The sequence below is a fragment of the Zingiber officinale genome, chromosome 9A (assembly GCF_018446385.1).
Source record: "Zingiber officinale cultivar Zhangliang chromosome 9A, Zo_v1.1, whole genome shotgun sequence".
Lineage (NCBI taxonomy): Eukaryota > Viridiplantae > Streptophyta > Magnoliopsida > Zingiberales > Zingiberaceae > Zingiber > Zingiber officinale.
In genome coordinates, this window is record NC_056002.1 from 50,208,802 (window position 1) to 50,230,271 (window position 21,470).

Here is a 21,470-nt window from a genome sequence, read left to right on the forward strand (position 1 = left end):
GATCTCGGTGAAATTCATTCTCAGAGGTCATCCCCAACCGTACTTGAGACTGGGTGACCAACAGAAATACCCCCAGTTCTCGGGCCAGAGAGTTAACTAGGTCCAAAGCTCGGGCAACTTCATCTATAGATTTCACCTTGTCCAACAAGAGTTGCCCCCAGAAAGGGGGGTCTAAAGCCATACTCTCGGTAAGGGTGATATTTAGTTCATTAAATCAATAGGCCAGATAAGTTGGGAAGTAATATTATTTATATGGTGGGTTGTTGCTTATAGAATAAAATTGTGTCCTAGTAATCTAGGTTGGTGATGTCCCCTTGAGGAGCTCATATGGATTGTCATGTAAACCTTGCAGGTGGACTTAGTCTGACATGATAATAAGGTTGAGTGGTACTACTCTTGGAGCTAGATATTAATTAAGTGAGTTGTCAGTAACTCGTTTAATTAGTGGGCATTCGATATCTTAAACATAGGGAGACTAACGCACTCATGATAAGAAGGAGCTCATTTTGTAATATGGGATTGGTGTGATAGTGTAATAATAACTCTTTAGTGGTATGAGTAATTATTGATGAACTTGAGTTGGGTGTTTGGGGCGAACACGGGAAGCTCAAGCTCATCAGGAGACCAAAACCAATTCCTCCCCTCTGTCCCTGTTGTAGCCTCTTTTTTATAAAGCCTTATATCCACTTAAAGCCCAGCTTCTTACCATCTTGATGTGGTCGGCCAAGCCAAGCTTGGAGCCCAAGCTAGGGCCGGCCAAGCCAAAGATTGGAGCCAAGTTGTGGCCGGCCAAGCTTGGAGCCCAAGCTAGGTGCCCGACCACATAAAAATTAAAAGGGTATTTTAAATTTTAAAATCTTTCATTTTGTGGAAGCCATGGTTTTAAAAGAGAGTTTTTAAATTTTAAAATCTTTCCTTTTATAGCTTTCTACAAAGGATTAAGAGTGAGGTTTGATATCTTTCCTTATTTGTAGTTAAAAGAAAGATTTTAATTTTTGATAAAACTTTCCCTTTTTGTAACCATCCACATGTTTTTAAAAGAGAGATTTTAATTTATAAAATTTTATTTTTATAACTAACAAGGGATTTAAAAGAGAAATTTTTTTATTAAAAATTTCTTACCGGAAACAAATAAGGAAGTTTTAATTTTATGTTTAAAACTTTCCTTTTTTGGAGCACATGTGTAGCGCCGGCCATGACAAGCATTAAAAGGAAATTTTAATTTTTGTTTTAAAACATTCCTTTTTAGTCATTGGCAAGGAAAATAAGGAAGTTTTAATTATGTTTAAAACTTTTCTTTTTTGCCAAGACCAAGGATTATAAAAGAGATGGAGGGGGTGCCTCATGAGATAACACATCTTCTATTCTTCTCTTCCAATCCATTGGTGGCCGGCCCTATTCCTTTTCTCTTCTCCTTTTGTTTTCTTCCTTGAAGGTCGGCGACATCAAGTTTGGTGATCTCTTGGTTGGTGGTCGGTTGCTTAAAGGAGAAGAAGAAGAGAAGGAAGCTTTCTTGTCTAGCATCCCTTGGAGGTTAGTTGGTGGCCGAAACTTGGAAGCAAAGGAAGAAGCTTGGGTGGATTTCATCTTGGAAGATCGTCACTCATACAACGTCCAAGAGAAGGAGAGGAATACAGCAGAAGATCAAGAGATATATAAGCTACAAAAGGTATAACTGGTTATTTGTTTCCGCATCATAACTAGTTCATCTTTTTGTATAGATCTTAAAAAACCAAACACAAGAGGTTATCAGTTTTAGGTTATCATTTTATTATTGATTTTATTTTTCGATTTCATGTTTCGATATTGTGCTTCTATTGAAGTCTCTGTAGTTAAACCTAGTTTACTGTAAGAAGTTAAATATCCGTTTTCTTTAAAAGGATTTGTCTAGGAAGTGGTGGATGATCTCATACCCAAGAAGGCCTAGTGACTCGACATGTTTAACCTGGAAGCCGATCTTTGAAATAGATATTTAATTAACTTCTGTAATATGCTTTAACTTATGAAGAACACATTAGTTAAACTTGGAGTAAGAATGTTAAGTTTCGTTTCCAATCTAAGTTTAACTTCTGAAGGGAAATTTGGATTAATAATGTTAAGCATCATTTGCAATCCAAATTTAACTTTAGTAGAGCACATGGGTAGCTAGGATAGTTCTATGCTTGTACAAATTTTTGTACAGGGGAACTAGAACTGTATTTTGAGTAGCAACTAACAATTGGTATCAGAGCTAGGTTTTACCTCTGTGTGTTTGATTTTTAGTTTAATTATGGACATGTCATATATATTTTAGACAAGATAATAGTAAGATGTGCAAATAGATTAACTCTGTGGTTGCAGGCTTCAACTATTATGGCCTATTGTGATTGTGTGTAATTGGACCCTCGGACATGTCGAGGGCATTTTATGTGTGTGCATGATTGTATTTATTAAATACAACAGGAGCTATATTAGTTTTAGAATTTTACATTTTGTTCGATCTAGATTTTATGTACATTCCTTTGTGGAATATAGGATCGATATATGTAAAATTTTATTTTTATCATGGATCGTATCCTTGAAAAGAGTGGTGCTATTTGAGGGCCAGAGGCATAGCAAAAAAGGAAGCTCAATGGACGCGACGACATGAGCCCTAGGGCTAGTTTTGACGACTACTAGGGCTGGCAGCACACGAAGGACAGTGATGGAAGAGGCCATAATAGTTGGAAAATTATTTTTCCATATTTATTGTTTTTATTTGCTGTGATGTGTGTGTGTGCATGTTAAAATCCTCATCTTAAATAACTAAGTGGGAGAGAGATTTATAAATAAATTCTACGATCTCTATTACTGGTTTGTGAGTGATGCAAACAAACTTGCACGTTGGCTCTGAGTGCCTTCCTCCACATCGGATGAGTTTGTTTGCAGATCACTAGATCAAACTTCTTTTATGGATGATTATAGGAAATTATTTAGGAACGTGTGATCTTCTCCATCTGAAGGGGCACAATCCTATTTAATGGACTAAGCATCAAGTAATGGTATACACTTAGGCACATTTAATAGTACCCTCCCCATCGGAGTCACTGCTATTATTTGTGTGACCGAATGAATACCAATTATTAATTTTATTTGTCATAAAGTTAGGTTGACAAGAATAAAATTAATGAGTAAAACCTTCTCTTACAAATGTTTGAATTTATATATGTATGCACTATCGTGACATACAAAATTCACGGTGTTTTGAGATGTTGGTGAATTTAAATGATATTGTTTGATGAATCAATATTATTCTAAATTCTTAAGTTTTGATCAAAACTTATTTTGTAATTCTTATGATGACTTTCAACCCACTTGCTATTATTCTGAAAGAGAACAAACTTACTGGTCCCAATTACATAGATTGGAAAAGAAACCTGGACATTATCCTAACTGCTGAAAGCTATAAGTTTGTACTGTTAGAGGTCTACCCTGATGAGCCTAATAGTGATTCTTAGGATGAACATTCTGTTGGAGTGTACCAGGTGCAGACAATTGGGATTGAATCCCGGCCTCTGATAAATAATTCCTAAACTCTCCTAAGAGGTACTCTTCACCATGATCAGATCGTAGTGTCTTGATACTTTTACCATGACGTTTCTCCACATCAGCCTTATACTCTTTGAACTTATCAAAGCACTCAGACTTACAGCGCATCAAGTAAATGTACCCATATCTCGAATAGTCATCTATAAAAGAGACAAAATATTCGAAACCGCCTCTTGCCTGGATAGTCATAAGCTCACACAAATCAGAATGAACCAATTCCAACACTTCTTTGGCACTATACCCCTTTGCCTTAAAAGGTCTCTTGGTCATTTTTCCTTCCAAGCAAGACTCGCAGGTCGGAAAGTTTTCCACTACCAATGAACCCAAAGGTCCATCGGCTATTAACCTTTGAATCCTACTCAAGTTAATATGACACAACCTTAGATGCCAAAGATATGTTTGGTTCATTTCCGAAGGTTGCTTTCTCTTATTAGAATTAGAAGATGTGTTATTAATTTCCATTTGTTGCATCGTGGGAGTTATTGGATTAAGAGTATACAAATTGCCAACCAACGCACCAGAACAGATAACCACCCTATTTTTCTTGACAACCACTTTGTCATCAAAAGAAACAGAATATCCATCCATAAATAATTTAGAAACTGAAATCAAGTTCTTTCTAAAACATGGTACGTAAAGATAATTTTTCAAAATCAAAGTTTTATTCCTATCAAAAGATAAATAAACATCTCCCACTACAACAGCCGCCACTCTCGTAGCATTGCCCATGTAAACGGTGATCACCCCTTCATGCAGTCATCTGGTTTCCTGGAACCCCTGTAATGAATTGCAGACATGATCAGTGGCTCTCGTATCTATACACCAAGTACCGGTAGATAACACCGCTAAACATATTTCAACAACTAATGAATAAGATATACCTTTATTATTCTCCTTTCTGTGAGGACAGTCAACCTTCCAATGTCCAGATTGCTTGCATGTGAAGCACTTGCCTTTCGGCTTCTTCACACCTGCCTGCGGCCCAGTCCCTAGAGGTCGAATCACTTTCTTTGCCAAATCAACTTGTTTCTTCTTCTTCTTTTCACCTTTCGACTTAGAGGCAGAAACGTTTTTAGCAATGTGAACTTGAGAACTTTGATAAAATAGCCCTTCTATCGCTTGGAGTTCTATCAGAAGTTCCGCCAACGAATAAACCCTTTTGTTCATGTTGTAATTCAAGCGGAACTGCTCAAAACTTTTGGGTAGCGTTTGGAGAATGATATCGACCTAGGTTTCCCCATCGATTTCAACTCCAAGAACTTCTATCTCATTTAAATGAGCCATCATCTTGAGGATATGATCCCTCACAGGTGTCCCCTCAGTCATGGTGGTCGTCATTAAGTTTCTCATGGCCTCCTACTTGGCAGCCCGATTCTGGTGTCTGAAGAGTTCATTGAGATTAAGCATCATGTCATAGGCAGGGGTAGGGTCTGATGCTGATGTTACAGCACATTTGATATGGAAGCCAAAATGTAACACCGCGCCATCTCATCTGCCTTGACCCATTTCCTATGTCTCTCTATCTCCTCTTCACTAGAATCTCTATCAAGCAAGCTAGGACAAACTTCAAGAAGTACGAACTTGTATTCTTTAGCAGTTAAGACAATGTCCAAGTTTCATTTCCAATCAATATAATTTGGACCAGTAAGTTTATTTTCTTTTAAAATAATAGTAAGAGAATTGAAAGCCATTTTGAAATCCTGAGAATCATAAAATAAAATATTTGATCAAAACTTTAGAATTTAAAATAATATTGATTCCTCAAACAATATAATTTAAATTCACTAACATCTCAAAACACCGTGAATTTCATATACCACGATAGTGTGGACATATACTAATTCAAATATTTATAAAAGGAGGTTTTACCCATTAATTTTATTATCTTATCAACCTAACTTTATGACAAATAAAATTAATAGTTGGTTCATCTTCGGTCACACAAATAATAGCAGTGACTCCGATGGGGAGGATATTATTAAATGTGCCTAAGTATATACCATTACTTGATACTTAGTCCATTAATTAGGATTGTGCCCCTTCAAATGGAGAAGATCACACATACCTAAATAATTTCCTATAATCATCCATAAAGAAAGTTTAATCTAGTGATCCATAAAGAAACTCATCCGATATGGAGGAAGGCACTTAAAGCCAACGCGCAAGTTTGAATGCATCATTTACAAACCAGTAATAGAGACCGTGGAATTTATTTAAATAATCCTTCTCCTACGTAGTTATTTAAATTGAGGAATTTTAGTATGCACACACATCACAACACACACATCTTAGCACATAAAAATAGCATATAAAGGCAATAAATATGAAAATAAAATTTCCAAATATTATGGCATCATCCAACGCTATCCTCCAATATGCCGCCAATGGATCAAGTTGTCGCATCTATCTCGCTTCCTTCTCCGCCGCGCCTCCGACCCTCAAAATAACACCATGCATAGCAAGGATACAAGCTGCAACATAAAGAAATAAAATTTACATTTAACGATCCTATATTCCACAAAGGAATTTACATGTAATCTAGATCGAACAAAATGTAAAATATAATATGACAACCGGCTATATTTAATTATTACAATCATACACACACAAACAACCTCAACATGCCCGAGGGTTCAAATCATACACAAACACACAAAGAGTCATAATAGTTGGATCTAGGACGCTTGCAACCACAGAGTTAATCTTTCTTGCACATCCTACTATTATCCAACCTAAACTTATGTACGACCAGTGCATAATTTAACCGAAAACCAATCACACAGAATCAGAAAACTCACTCTGATACCACTTGAAGGCGTTGGAATTCCTTTCTGTTTCAATTTCTCTGAACAAAAAAATTGTACAAGAACAGAATTTTTCCTAGCAACCCACATATTCGATAAAACAAGTTCTTGAATGATCAAAGCACATCTTGATCGAAGCACAAGATCGGTGGCCTCTTGTGTTGGTATTCCAAAAATGATACAAAGAAAACTAACTAATTACGCAGCGGAATTAAGAACTAGTTTTACCTTTTCTTTGTAGCTAAAGACCTCTTGATCTTCTATCGTACTCCTCTCCTCTTCTTGGACGTCGTGTGAGTGACGATCTACCAAGACAACACCACCCTCCTTCTCTTCTTGGTTTCCAAACCGCCGACTACAAAAGGAGACTCTAGGATGGGGTACCTTCTCTCCTTCCTATTCTTCCTCTTCTCCAAGCCGCCACCCACCAAGGAGGAGGGGCGTCGACCCTTGTTGTGGAGGAGTAGGAGGGGTGTCGGCCACAAGGAAGAGATGTGGTCGGCCCTAGGTGGAGAAGTGGTCAGACCTAGGAAGGGAAGAGGGGCGCCAACCATAAGGAGAAAAGAGAGAAAAATAGGTTTTAGGAGCCACCACCTACTCCTTTTTATAGGCTTGTCGTCTATTACAAAGAAAGAAAAATAACAGAATTCTGTTTAAAAAAATCTCCCTTTTTATAACCAAGTTAAACCAAGACAAGTTAAACCAAACGAAGTTAAACCAATCCAAGTTAAACCAAACCAAGTAATGGATGGGTGGAAGCGAGCCTTTATATAGAGGCTACAACAGAGACCTAGAGGAGAAATTGGTTTAGGCCTCTTGATGGGCTTGGGCTTCCTGTGTTCGACCCGAACACCCAACCCAAGTTCATCAATAATAACTCATACCACTAAAGGGTTATTATTGAACTACCGCACCAATCCCATATTACAATATGGACTCCTTCTTATCATGAGTGTGTTAATCTCCCTGTGTTTAAGATATCGTATGTCCGTTAATTAAACGAGTTACTAACAACTCAATTAATTAACATTTGATTCCAAGAGTAGTATCACTCAACTTTATTATCATGCAAAACTAAGTCCACCTGCAAGGTTTACATGATAATCCTTATGAGACCCTCAAGGGGACATCATCAACCTAAATAATTAGGACACAGTTTCCTTCTATAATCAACAACACACCATATAAATAATATTATCTCCCAACTCATCAGGCCTATTGATTTAACGAATAAATCTCACTCATTGATAAGTTAAAGAAATAAATGTTGGGACCGAATATGTAGCTAGAGGGAGGTGAATAGCTCAGTGCGCTCGTCTTGCTCTTCGTTGCTTGTTTCTTCAAGATATGCAGCGGAAAATACAAAGAAACAAAATACACAATGCTAACAAGAGGATTTACTTGGTATCCATCTCACAAGAGGTGACTTATCCAAGGATCCACACACTCACGCACCCTCCACTATGAAAAACACTCCTTTATGGTAACTACCAAAGGCGGAGAAGCACTACAAGTTCACACTACAAGAAGAAAGGGAAAGGGAACAAAATACAGTACAAGCTTACAAGGAAACTCTAACCCTAGCTTTCTTCTTCAGCTGTAGATCTGCCTCTTGACTTGGAAAACCTTCAAGAACTGACGATCTGAACTTTGTGGAGAAGTTGTGGAGATGCTGTCAAGATCTGAGATGAAGGCCGAGAGTTCTACCGAATGAATCGAATGCCTGTAGCTAAATATGATACCAACGGTCGGATCCCGATCGATTGGATTACTCCCAATCAATCGGGGAGGCTTTGGATCGATCGGTTGATCGATCCAGAGCGCCTCTGTGCTCTCGGGAATTGCCTGGATCAATCGGTCGATAGATCCAGGGCTTATCGTGCGAAATCGCAACTCCCAATTAATCCACTGATCGATTGGGGATCTGGATCGATCGATCGATTGACCCAGCGCTGTTATGTGCGATCGCGCACTTTTCCCAATCGATCCACTTATCGATTGGGAGGAGGCTTGTCGCGAAGACTCGCCCGATCGATCAGCTGATCGATTGGGCATGAACCAATAGATCGGCTGATCGATCCAGCTCATGATTTTGCCCAAAATCAAGTCCAAAGTCCCCTAAACCAACATCCAGTCAACCATGACTTGTTAGTACGTAAAACCTAGCATCCGGTCACCCTTGACCTGCTAGGACTCCCTTACCAAGTGTCCGGTCAATCCCTTTGACCCACTTGGACTTCCACCATATGTCTGGTCAACCTTGACCCATCTGGATTTCCTCGTACCAAGTATCCAGTCAATCCCTTTGATCTACTTGGACTTCTCAACTCTAGATGTCCGATCAGCCTTGATCCATCTGGATTTCCTGTGTCTGGCTTCACTCACCGGGACTTCCCTTCTGCCTACCTTCACTCACTAGGACTTCTCATCTGCCTGGCTTCACTCACCAGGACTTTCCTCCTGCCTAGCTTCACTCACTAGGACTTTCATCCTGCCTAGCTTCACTCACTAGGACTTTCACCTGGCTTCACTCACCAGAATTTCCCTTCTGTCTAGCTTCACTCACTAGGACTTTTACCTGGCTTCACTCATCAGAATTTCCCAGTCAAGTATCTAGTCAACTTTGACCTACTTGACTCTCCTTCACAATCTTCCCACATGAATCATTGCACCTGCAATCTTCATGTGTTGTCTATATGTATTGTCAAACATCGAAAATCAAACATCAAGACTCGAGCTTGACTCAATTCAAGCTCAGTCAACCAGGTCAACCTTGACCTAGGGATATTGCACATGCATGGGGAGGGCAAGGATCTAACTACTAGTTAGAATTTGACCTCAAATCTCATGTTGGCAATATCATCATATGCTAGTCAATTGTTCGTCCTAAAGTGACGAGGGAACCATAACGATGGTTGCATGCATGCATGTAATGTAAAAGAAAGCGAAATAAAAAAATTAATCAAATGAAAGAAAAAAGAGAAAAATTAAATAGAAAGGAGAGAGAAAAGAGAAGTTAAATACAAAGAGAGTGAAAAGAAATTAAAAAGTCAATTTGGCAGAAAGGGTAGAATGACAAGGTCAGTCAAATAAATGCATCCTTTAATAATTATCAAAGTATAGTATGCTCTTTGATAAATTCTTAAACATACGTATGTCCTTTAGTAAATTCTTGAAGAAATAATTATTTTATTCTAGTAAATTATAGTAAAATATGAGTACATTCATCAAGTGTCCCTTATAATCAGTCTTCAAGTTATGAAAAAAGAGATAAATTATAAATCAACTTATATAGTTTACCACCAAATAGTTAGAGGTGGAAAATAAAATTCCTGAGTAGATGTGCTCGTCAGGAAAATTAATAATGTTATTAACCTATATAGGAGTTAGGATCTTATATATTTGATAAGTTTTTGAATTTGACAACCTTCGCTTATTTCTAAAGAACAAAAAAATTACAGAAAACTCAAGTTTGTCGAGTGGGAAGATGGTGCAATCCAACTTAAGTCCAAGGGCAACACGCTGCTCCGCATCCAAAAAAAACTAAAAGGCCAAGTGAGGATAAAATCCATTACATTCGTTACTTTTAATTATCTAGTTAACTTATTTAGAGACCCAAATTAATCTAATTAGACCGTATGACTTGCAATTGGTTGCAACAACTCCAACTGCAACTCGAGCCTAATTAATCTAATTAGGCTCGAGCCTAACTTCTTCTATTAGTCTGATGAGTGTTTCCTTCATAAATTTAACTCGAGACTTCATAATTGGTTCTTCCAATAATCTTAGCTCGGGCCCTCATATTTAATCCTTCCAAGACGTGTGAAGGGTCTTGCAGTTGCTTTGAAATGAGTTGTTCCTTCCCACCGGTGGTTTCAACTTGAGTCTCCCCTTTTATTTGCTTGGCTGCAACTTGATCTTCCAGATCCCTCAAGTGTGCAACTTCTGTTTGTGTGACCTGTGAACAAATTTACAAGGGATCCAAAGAGAGTTTGCTTTTGCATGCGAGTACACAGTTGAGGTGACCTGTGGATTTGAACGCCATAATCTAGATGTTGGATTATTGTAGGGCTAGTTGCACAAGTAAGCAAGCACTTTGGATTGTTGTAGGGCTAGCTGAGCGAGCAAGCAAACATCAGCCTATGAGGCTAAGGCTAAAGCAATATACCAAATCAACATTCAATTCTAATGCTACTTGATCCAAAATATATCGTTGTAGCATACATGCCTCAATAGCATTCGCCTAACAGCTTTAGCAAACCAAATGATTCAATACAAATGAATGCAACAAAAAGCAATAATCCCTTTTAAAAAGTGTTCTAAATCATCATTATCATAGTTGTTTAAGATCCCAAATATTCCAAATAACTATATAAATCCTCACCCTCCATATAAAAATTTTATAATTCCATTAAATTTTCTAGACCTAACTTTACATGAATCTTTTTTTCCTAAGATAAAAATATCTTTTTAATATTTATAAAAATCTAAAATTTAATTTTAATCTAGGTCTCACATGCTCAAGAAAACCAATAGACAGGAAACAAAAAAAAACACAGAGATGCTAACAATTAATGTTGCAGGAGTATCATTGATAGAAATGGCAACAAATGGTTTCATTTCAAAATCTCACAAAGTACTTTTCACAAAATACATAAGCAAACAGTGACAGCGAAAATAAACCTTGAGTTTTCAGTATAGTATCATAGAAATGAAGAGTCAGAAGATTAAATTCAAATTCATTGCAATGATACCAGAAGCAGCAGCTCTCAGACAAGAAAAACCGTGTGTATAGGTAGTCACTTGAAATATCAGCATAAATTATGTAGCTGCAGATTCAAGCCTTGAATGTTTTAATGCAGACCTGATCCGTTAACCAAGTCTCGCTTCTCTCCTGAGTACCTGGAGAACAAAGATTTACTTGGTTCATAACATCTGAAAAATAATTTAACACGACACAGTAGCAAACTGAAAAACAAATTTTAGCATTTCTCTGTCATCGAGTTGGTCTGATAAGACAATTAGCTTCTTTTGGTTTTGCATTGACATAGATGACACCAAGCTGGTATTGAAAAGTTGTTTTATTTGTAAATATTTTGGCAAATAAGGTTCTTGTGATTATAGAGGGTTCTATCTTCTTGTGTCTTTGGCAGAACACTCGAAATAACTAGAATAGTTTATAATAAAGGTACTATCAAATACGCAATATCCAGGCTGATGCAGAGAAACTAAAAAGGATAATATACAATTGAACTGACCTCTTCCGCAAACTTTATCAAAATTGTAGTCCGTGGCCGCTGTTGACCCTCCATAGGAACAAAGTGTGCCGTTACAACAGCAGGGAAACCAGCGCTATCTAGAACACCCTTTACAAAGGATAAAGAGGAAAATGACGGTAAATAATGACCACTATTAAAAAAAAAAAATCTGAACTGCAGTAAATAACAACTAGTAAGCTATCATACCTTGACAATCCCGGCAACAAATGCCCCACAGTTGAATGCTCCCATGTCCTTTGGTATTGATATAAATCTTAAAAACCATTATCAAACTCAGTTTACTTTTGATAATACAAGCAAAATTTAGCCAGTCAAATACATGGATAGATTACCGATTGACCAAAAGCTCTTTTTCACTGATCATATACTCATCTTCATGTTCAGTTCCTTTCTCAAGCGAGTCAGCTACCTATTGCAGGCAAGAAACATAATCTGTAACTAGAACTGTGCATTTTCTCCCTCAAAGAATGAGCCAAATTTCATTTATTATGAGGTTTATATTGATGTCTTCATAGTCAATTAGAAGTTTTAAACATAAGGATAACATCATGGGGCAGTCGGACATAATGTCATTTTTCTAAATTTGCAGTATCTCCAAGAATTTGTTTCAGACCTCAAATACAGAGGATAGAGATGGGCCTAGAAACATGGATGCTCTAAAGAAGTTCGAGTCCTCACTATCTCAAAAGTGAATAGTCATACATTTTCGTCAATTGTGGCAGGTAAAGTTCTAACCCTAGTTAGTTTGTGGCGCTGAAAAATTAGTGATAGAAGAATGCCCCTGCCACAAACAAGTATACCGCTGGATTTTATTTACTACCGGTCTTGATATGTTGTTAGTTGCCAAATCAACGGATAACGTGGGCTTTGTGTAAGCATTGAAGAGTAATGCATTTAATTGTCTATAATAAATAATCTACTTTAATTACATTCTCTTTTGTAAGATCGTGTGTTCTATCACCACAATGAGCACCAGGGTATCCTCACCCATGGTAATCATCTTTTCTGTCTCTAATAAGAATACTATATTTTGACACAATCTGTGGCTGTTCAAGATATTATGTTGGTTGTTCAGTTCATTATAACTAAAAGCAGTCTAAGCAAGGTCCTAGGACCATATATCCACAAGCCATGTAGCACACATGGCAAACAGACAGGAAGATTTAAAAATTCAATACTTGTTATACAGCAATGAATGAAATAGTTGTTCCAGATGGTCACAATACTATAATAGTGATTATATATAGTTGTTTCCTATATTTTCCATCAACCCATTTCAGTATCTCAATTTTTCTTCACTTTTTCTATATTCTTCATTTACATCTTTCAATATATCAATTTTGCTTCAATACCAAGTCTGTTATTGGAAAGGGAGCCTTGGCGCAACGGTAAAATTGTTGCTTTGTGACCTAAATGTCACGGGTTCGAATCCTGAAAATAGCTTCTTGCAAAAAGCAGGATAAAGCTATGTACAATGGATTCTTCCCCGGGACCCCGCATGGTGGGAGCTTCATGCACCGGGCTGCCTTTTTTTTTTTAATCTAGTCTGTTATTGATGTCAAGTCCCTGATGTCCTTGTGCATGAAACAACCTACAGGTCAATTGAAAAAAATCATTGCACAAGGAAGGACTAGCACAGTTCTATGAGCATCAAATCGTGGTTCTTCTAGAGCCACCCTTTAAATAAGCAAGTAAATGGACATTCCATAGGGTTTCCACATTACTAAACAACCAAGGAATTGCAAGAGGTCGGAATATATGGCTACCTTTCCAAAGAGCACCTTCCAGACAGTACTGTGCACAAATGATAAAATCCCAAGCAGTCTAGTCTCCCTTCTGTTACCCTGTAATACATGTTTGTTTGATACATTGTGATATTATTTATATATCAAGCATTCATACAATGACAAACAAGATGCTGAAAAAATAGTGAAATGTCCTAAAGATGTCAAACCATCCAGGAAGAAAAACTTAGTGTACAGTAAATCATAGCTAAGGTTCATTCAGGTTATCCATTTACTTGGATAAAGTTGAAGAGAGGGAGAGAAAGGATGACAAAATTACATATGAAACACCATCATTTATGTGCATATTTTGCATCACTCTCCCCTCCCCTCCCCTCCCCTCCCCTCCCCTCATATCTTCTTCCATCCAAGTAAATGGACCCTTAAGTTCCAGAGACAAAGGTAGAAAAAAATTCCTTCAGAAAAACATCTCCAATAGAGTTGCCCAAATGCTGTCATGTAGGATTTTTAAACTAATTTGCTTCTCGAAGATTGGGGTTTGTCTACATTGGCAAAATTAATTGGGAAATCTTGTGAATCAGGATCTAAACTTTTCTGTATCTTTCTCATGGGAGAAATGTAAGACAAAATGTTAGCTTTCTCAAGAGTTTAGCTGATCAAACTAAACCTATCAAAAGAAATTTTCCAAGAGGATAATTTTCCATGATAGTTTACATGCAATTCAAACAATGGAAGTCATGCCAAGTAACATGAATTTGACATAAAATCAATGACGTAACCTAACATCATTTATACTAAAAAAAGGCCTTAATGAGGGAGGCCCTACGGATTATATGTGCCCACAAAAAGTGCGGCATTGCTTCAGTATTTCCAATTATGTGCACAAATGAGTACTTGTAGCTGCATCTACCAAACCAAATGACTTTTGGAATTACAGGTCATCAATGATTAAAAATTAAATTAAGTCACACCACTACAACAATCAACATTGATGGTTTTCCAAATCAGATGATAAGAATAAGGATAAACAGAATTAAAGAACAAATAGTCAACAAATTTAGAAGGAATTAAGCATTCAAAAGTAAAATAGTTCATAGCATAGAAAACTCTCATGGGATATGAATAAAATCAAAATGTTTGAACCAAGTGAAGGATTTATGAAACAAAATGATAGTTTAGGTAGGTATCACACGATATGGGCAATATGTACAAAATCTGATCAGGTTATTGAGGCTGAAACTAACTTGGCACAAGTGAAATATAAATGTCTCACTCCTGACATCCTATACCAGTCTTGTACGAATATTATCCCTTAATGAAAGAGGCAGTGTCATTTTCTGTATAAGGCAAAATGGGTCTGATGACTATCCTAAAAGAGACTCTGTGGTTAATACATAAACATAATACCAAAGACGAGGAAGCAATACCATTGATGTCTATTAGATGCTCAGGTGTTATATCAAATTATTAATTCTTCAATCAAACAACTACATCTAGTTTGCTTTTAAACTAAAAAACTTGAATCCCAATTCATCCAACATTTTCAAGTGTATCTTTCCCCATTTCGATTTAGTCCTATAAATTAAACACTTTTATAGCAAACATGTAAGCATATTTACTTTGTTGGAAATTGAAAATTGTATTAACTCAAAACTCCTACAATACATGATATCACAAGTCATAACCCCTTTCTATAAATTGATAACATGACTTATTCTTCATAAAATTACAAAAACAAAATCATGTTTTCCCATATTCCCTCTCAAACTGATGAATAGATTTTCAGTTAGGATACAATATTTTGAAACACTGAGCTAGTTAACCTTTAACCTTAGTTGTCCATATCCAAATATGAAACACATACAAATCAACCCACTCTCTAGTTTTTCTTTGATAAAATGTCTATTAATTTCAATGTGCTATATTTGATCATATTGTACCTGATTATGAGCAATACTAATCACAGAGTTATTATCACAACAATTGTATTGGATCATCCCACTTGATCTTCAAGTCTTATAAGATGATCTTTGACCAAAGTAGTTCACACACATCTTGAGCCATTACTCAGAATCCTACCTTTGCACTAGACCACGCTACTACCTAGACCATGCTACCACTTGTTGTTTCTTGCTCCTCCACATCACGAGGTTCCCACCAAGAAATATGCAATATCCAGTGGTTAACCTCTTGTCAAACATTAACCTACAAAGACACATCTGTATATGTCTTTAGTGCCAACCCTCTATTAGTACTCCTTTAAGATACAATACTCAGTGAGCTTGTTGCAAATGAGCTTATTTGGGTTATGTATAATTGATTGATCACACTAACTTTGTATGCTACGCCTGGTCATGTATGAGATAGATAAATAAGTTATCCTACAACGTAGATATATTTCATTATCTATTTCAACATCTCCCTCTTCCATTTGAAGTCTAAGATTTGGTTCTATTAGAGTGCTTGCAGGTTTGCATGTTGTCTTGCTTGTTTCTTTAGGGAGATTTGTGATATATTTTTGTTGAGAGATGAACATGTCTCTTAGAGTGAGCCACCTCAATCTCAAGAAAATATTTCAACCTTCCTAATACTTTAATTTCAAACTCCTTCCCAAAACACTAACTTAAAATATTTCACTCCTTATCATCATTTCCTATAATATTAAATCATCAACATAAACTATGACTCCCCCTAAAAAAGAATGTTTAATAAACAATGTGTGATCACTTTAATTTTGTTTATACCCCATGATAATTTTTCAAGCATAGGTTTAGATGCACGATTGACATAAATTCAAGACACAAATAGACTTAGATTCACACATAGGATTTGGCATCGATTCAGACACAAGATTTGGCATGGACTCGAATCTAAGTTATAGACATTTAAAGTAATGATAGGTCGAGAAAGAAATCTTTGTCCTTATCTTCTAGTATAGAATTCGCCCCTGAAAATAAGGTATAATGAAGTATGATGCTTGTTCATTAAATGTAACACCGCTGACAAATAAAACTTCTTTGATGGAGGATAATAACAATTATACTCTTTTTGAGTTGAAACATAACCCAACGCTTCAAGATAGTAAGGCTCATTCCATTCTTTAGCAAATCCGATCATCTTCCCCAAATTCTTATCTTAAGTACACCAATGAACATGTACCTAAAGGCTTATCAAGGTTACTATAAGTCAAAAGTTGTAGTGAAATTGGTGAAAAGAGAATAATCCACAATATAGGCTGAGCAACAAAGATATATTGCCAATAACAAAGACAAGAGAAAGCAATCCGACTACAAAAATTAATAAGAGAAAACAAGGAAAATTTGGCGATGAAGGACTAGCAATAAAGATAATCCATCAATGATAAGGACTAAATAAAGGAATCTAGTTACGAAGGTTGGTAAAAGGAAATTAGGAAAAGTTAGCAATAAAAGCCGAAAGAAACCCAAAATGGTGAAAGGTTAGGATTTGAGAATGGATGATAATAGGGAATTAATGATGATGGTGGAACAAAACAATAAAAAATGAAGATGACAGTAGATGTGTGTAGGATGTAGTCAAGGAAACCATATGTGATGATGAAGAGAGAAGCAATTTGCAATATCTTGATTACCATAAATATATGAAAATTCCAACATGCACATGCTTTGGTTTCCTACAACTATATAGCAAACACCACCGCCTATAAATTGAAGAAAAACTCCATGAAAAGCAAGTTATTGCTCGTTGATGATGCAACAAATCAAATAACTCTCAAGCCCTCTCTCTCGGTATCCAACAAGCGAGTTGGATGTCCTTAGGCTTGTTGGTGATCCTATTGGCCATGATGCCTTGCCCTAGTCGATTTCTGCACTGTCAAGTTTCGAACTGCAAATGATTCATGGAAGAGGGCGAGTATTGAAATTTGAAGATAATGAAAAATAAAAGGATAACTAGTACTCAGCCAAATCACCAAGTTTTGACCGTGATTATGATACCATGCTGGAAATTGAAAATCGTATTAACTCAAAACTCAGATTCTAAGCCATTTTTATAAATTGACATCACGACGACTTATTCTTCATAAAATGACAGACTTGTATAAACAAATTCAACCTTCTATAGAAACTAGGTGCACTATTATATCCAATAATTTGCAGAATCATGATCCCATGATATATGAAATATTTTTAGCCTAATTTTCAGGTATGTATTTTGTTACAAAATCTTGTTTTCCAACATACTTCATTAAACTTTGTATAATTTTTTTATATTTAAATTTGGATTCGATTTACTTGGATATCCATAATTGTATGCAATTATTTTAAGTTGGGATTAAAAAAAAATATAGATGGCATTACATGAGTTCCTTAGAAATAGCATCTTATGTCAACGAAGCAATACATGACAAGTAAATTAAAGAAACATCACACACATATCTCTAGTCAAAGTACATAGTGGCCTATTGAGTAGATGTTAGAAATTAGTTTATAATACTTGTTGACAATGGTGCTCGCAAAAAAATGAATAAAATAATCTACAAGATGTGGTGCATGTTGATCAATACTGAGAGCTGATATGGTTCGAAAATAATGTCCTGCCGCTACAACTTGATATCAAAATAAGTTAAATAAAACTTTGTTGTTAAACATGGTATTACAATTCTCCTTGTAATAAAGCATCAAAATTTTCCCAAGAACAACTTATACCTTTTCTCTATGACAAAGAAGTTCAAGAACTCTTGCTCCAACAGCATAGCCTGCATCTTCAAGCCTACAATATTTCTTAAGAGTTAATTTTTCAGGCTTGGTTTGCTTGTATGGAGAGATAAATAGCTGAGGAGGGAGAGGAAGGAGCAAGGGAAAGCATCACAAAATTACACATACATCAGGGATCACTTATATGCATTTCTGTGATCCATTCTCTCACCTCCCCTTCCACTTATTTGTTATCCATCTATGTAAACTAACCCTAATGATGTGCATGTTAAAGACACATGTCACTAATTCTACAGATGTCATAACTGATTCCATCCATGTTGTGTGACACTTGCTTGTTTGAGTCCTAGAGACTGTGAAGATGTCTAAGAATAATTAGATATCAGCACTCAACATGAAGCATTATTTCTGACAATTAATAAGGTCAAGCAAGAAAATCACAGATTTGTACTAACAAAATCAATTACTAAGTAGAACGTCAATGCATAAGTATTCAAACTTGTAATATGCATCGTCATAATTCATAATCTGAATTGAAATCATCAAAATATGAGTTAATTCAAAATGGCAAGATCAGCTCTACACCATGTACAACACATTTAGACCTTCAAATCTCAGTGTAGACTTCAAACTCAACTGCAACCTAAGCAAAAGAGGTAAAAAAACAACTAAAAGTTCAAACAATTTTCAGCTTTTAAATCAATTCACATGATGAACCTAAGCACCCTGAGCAGCACCTATTAAATCAACTTGTCATCCCAAGAACTGTAATCTAGCAATACCTTCTTTCCAACTCCGCGATATTATCAACTTGTGTCTGGTTGTACTGCACCAACTCGGAGAACAAGAACGCAAATGCGCTCAAACTGACCTGCAAAATAATCTCCGTTTAGCAATTCGTATAAACCATACAATCTCCTAATTATCCCGAAAGCCAATAATTTTCTTTGTTTTCTGAACCCTTAGCATTTACCAGTATCGATACGCTAAATTCAGAGATCAGGAAGGGCAACCTTAAAACCATAAAAATAAAAAAAATAAAAAAATTAAAAAATCCAATATCGAGGCATCAATTCATAAGAATAGATATTAAGACGGATCCAAGGACAACAAAATAGTTTTTGACTTTGAGGCACAGACTAGGTTTCAACAGGAACCGATGAAAATGTCTTAGAATCCATCAAAAAAGAACTGCAATAACGAAAATCAGGAGTAACAACTTCTCAAATATCTGAACAAATGTCAGTAAGAAATCTGCAGTGAAGTAGATTAAGGCAAAAAGAACCTAGCATCAATCACAAATCCGGTAAAGAAGAAGAAAGGTCCAGAGGGTCGGGGCGGAGAAGCAAATCATACCTCCTGCCGGCCTCTGCTAAGGGGTTTCTCGAGTAGGTTGGTGTAGTGCTTAATCTTTCCCACCCCGATCATGGTTTCCGTCGCCGCTCACCTCCTCTCTTCCGGCCAGATCTTTTGTCGCGTTAGAGTGCATGTCCCTAACAACTCTGCATATGACCCGCAACCTGCTCCGGCCGAACCGACCGGTTCTGAGCTTGATTGACACAATGCGTATGACCCGCAACCTGCTACGGCCTAATATGAGCTGGTTGTTACAGATAAGTAGCTTACTGGGAGGCCTTAAAAATTAATAAAAAATGTTTAGTATTTTAAATAGTTTATAAATATTCTTTTTTTTTTTGTCAAATAATTAGTTTGATTAATTTAATCAAATGATATACATTATCATCTAGAAATCTCTTGTAAAATATTTACATATTTTTATAATAAAAAGATGCTAAAAAATATTAGAAGAACCCAGTAGGAGAGGAAAGATCCTCCGACTCTTAGCTATTCGATCATCATTTATAAGTTGATCTCATGATTTAATTTTTTTCATATAATTTAGGGATAGATTATGAGAGACATCTGGGATGAACATAATCACCTTTTATTAATAAGGAAAGAATATAGATCCAAAAAATACATATCCTCTCTTAGATTTTGATCCTATCTGAAATCAATGGAGATGACGCATTAGGCAGATGACTCTGTTATTGACTGGGAGAAGACTTTGAGATGAAGAATAGATGACACCTGGCACTCCTTCCTACACACACTACAAAGCGAGCAAAGGGAAATGTTAGAATGAGAACTAAGGAGGGTGGTCTTTGGCACAAACACTCCAACGTTCAAGTTAATACAATGACCGAGTGAAAAGTGGAGAAGAAGATTAACAGTAGAGTAGATGAGTGCGTATTTTTTAGTATGTGATAACGTACATGACCAACGGAGAATACTCCTTTTATAATGACCCTTAGAACCCCTGTAATCATGAGGGGTCAAAGAATGTCTGATATTAGAATATGTCGAGTAGTGAAATATGTACAGCCACCTTTCGATGAAGGTTCCGTTTAATGCACATAAATTGTCTTTTGTAACTCCCATATTAATGAGACGGCAGAGAATATTTGATGTCAGACTATGTCAAGTAACGTCAAACAATGGAAGTTGTACGCCCATCCTCGGAGGAAAGTTTCGTTTCATGTATATGTCTTGGTGATGGAATATTTCTTGATGAGTACCTATTATTCTCATACAGGTTGTGTGATTCCCTAACAATGTTGTCTCTTAAAGGTAGTTCGACTAGTCTAGTAGCCGACCGACTGTATGATGAGAGACTGACAATAGAAATGGAGAACTAAGTCCTTTAAGTCCGACCAACTCTTTCACTGACCGGTCATATACTGAGAGTTGTCTTAACACTAAGAGATGGGGAACTATGCCCTATAAGCCCGACCGTGTAATGCCCGCCCCTCAATAGATACATAGACTACCCTAAAGGGACGGGGTTACTTAGACATACTTGACATATACATGCATATGGACTCATGGCAGCGGAAGACATATTTATAATTTATTAATTTACTTCTTTTTGTCATATGCATCTTATCTTTAACATGGCATGTGAACAACATACTTGATTTATATCAGCTACTTGAACATGATTCATAATGTCCTGAATATACTAACATGAATAAGATAACCCAAGTGTACCACATACTAGTTCAAGTTATCATCACAAGTATAAAATCCAAACTTAGTTCACATGCATAACTTAACCAATAATAAGTTTTATAAATAAAATTAGATCTATCCATCATGCCACTTCCACACACAATCTTGCCCTTCCTGCTGCTCCCCTTAGTTCATCCATTCCTTTCCTTTTTCTGCAGTACAAGGAAAAATAATCTATAAGCCCATAGGCTTAGTGAGTTCCTTTCCTACTCATAAAACCATGAATCATACATACACATAAAATAGGTCATAGCATCTGAGAACATAACATACAACATATCATAGCATGTGAGAACATAACATAAATGT

At 36.4% G+C, this 21,470-nt stretch overlaps 1 protein-coding gene across 2 annotated transcripts; it reads right to left on the reverse strand.

Annotated features, from left to right (window-relative positions):
- Nucleotides 1-10,962: 10,962 nt before the first annotated feature.
- On the reverse strand, nucleotides 10,963-19,678 carry LOC122020269 (trafficking protein particle complex subunit 5-like). 2 transcript variants are annotated; one of them, XM_042578130.1, is made up of 8 exons: nucleotides 19,446-19,675; nucleotides 18,872-18,960; nucleotides 18,081-18,144; nucleotides 13,417-13,494; nucleotides 11,983-12,059; nucleotides 11,837-11,903; nucleotides 11,630-11,737; nucleotides 10,963-11,273 (listed from the first exon to the last, which is right to left on the reverse strand). In XM_042578130.1, exons 1-8 carry the CDS (start codon nucleotides 19,515-19,517, stop codon nucleotides 11,244-11,246), a joined length of 585 nt encoding a protein of 194 aa, XP_042434064.1. In that variant the 5' UTR covers nucleotides 19,518-19,675; the 3' UTR covers nucleotides 10,963-11,243. The 2 variants fall into 2 exon arrangements, with proteins under 2 accessions (XP_042434064.1, XP_042434065.1); XM_042578131.1 differs by lacking the exon at nucleotides 13,417-13,494 and having other exon boundaries at nucleotides 19,446-19,678.
- Between the last annotated feature and the right edge of the window lie 1,792 nt (nucleotides 19,679-21,470).

What these genes read in the sequence shown, in the direction of transcription:
- LOC122020269 (XM_042578130.1), bottom strand. Translation starts at nt 19,517, where the DNA reads ATGATCGGGGTGGGAAAGATTAAGCACTACACCAACCTACTCGAGAAA. An exon ending in AAAGAGCTTTTGGTCAATCG is followed by an intron (nt 11,904 to 11,982) that starts GTAATCTATCCA and finishes ATGGTTTTTAAG; the next exon opens with ATTTATATCAATACCAAAGG. An exon ending in TTGTTGCCGGGATTGTCAAG is followed by an intron (nt 11,738 to 11,836) that starts GTATGATAGCTT and finishes TCCTTTGTAAAG; the next exon opens with GGTGTTCTAGATAGCGCTGG.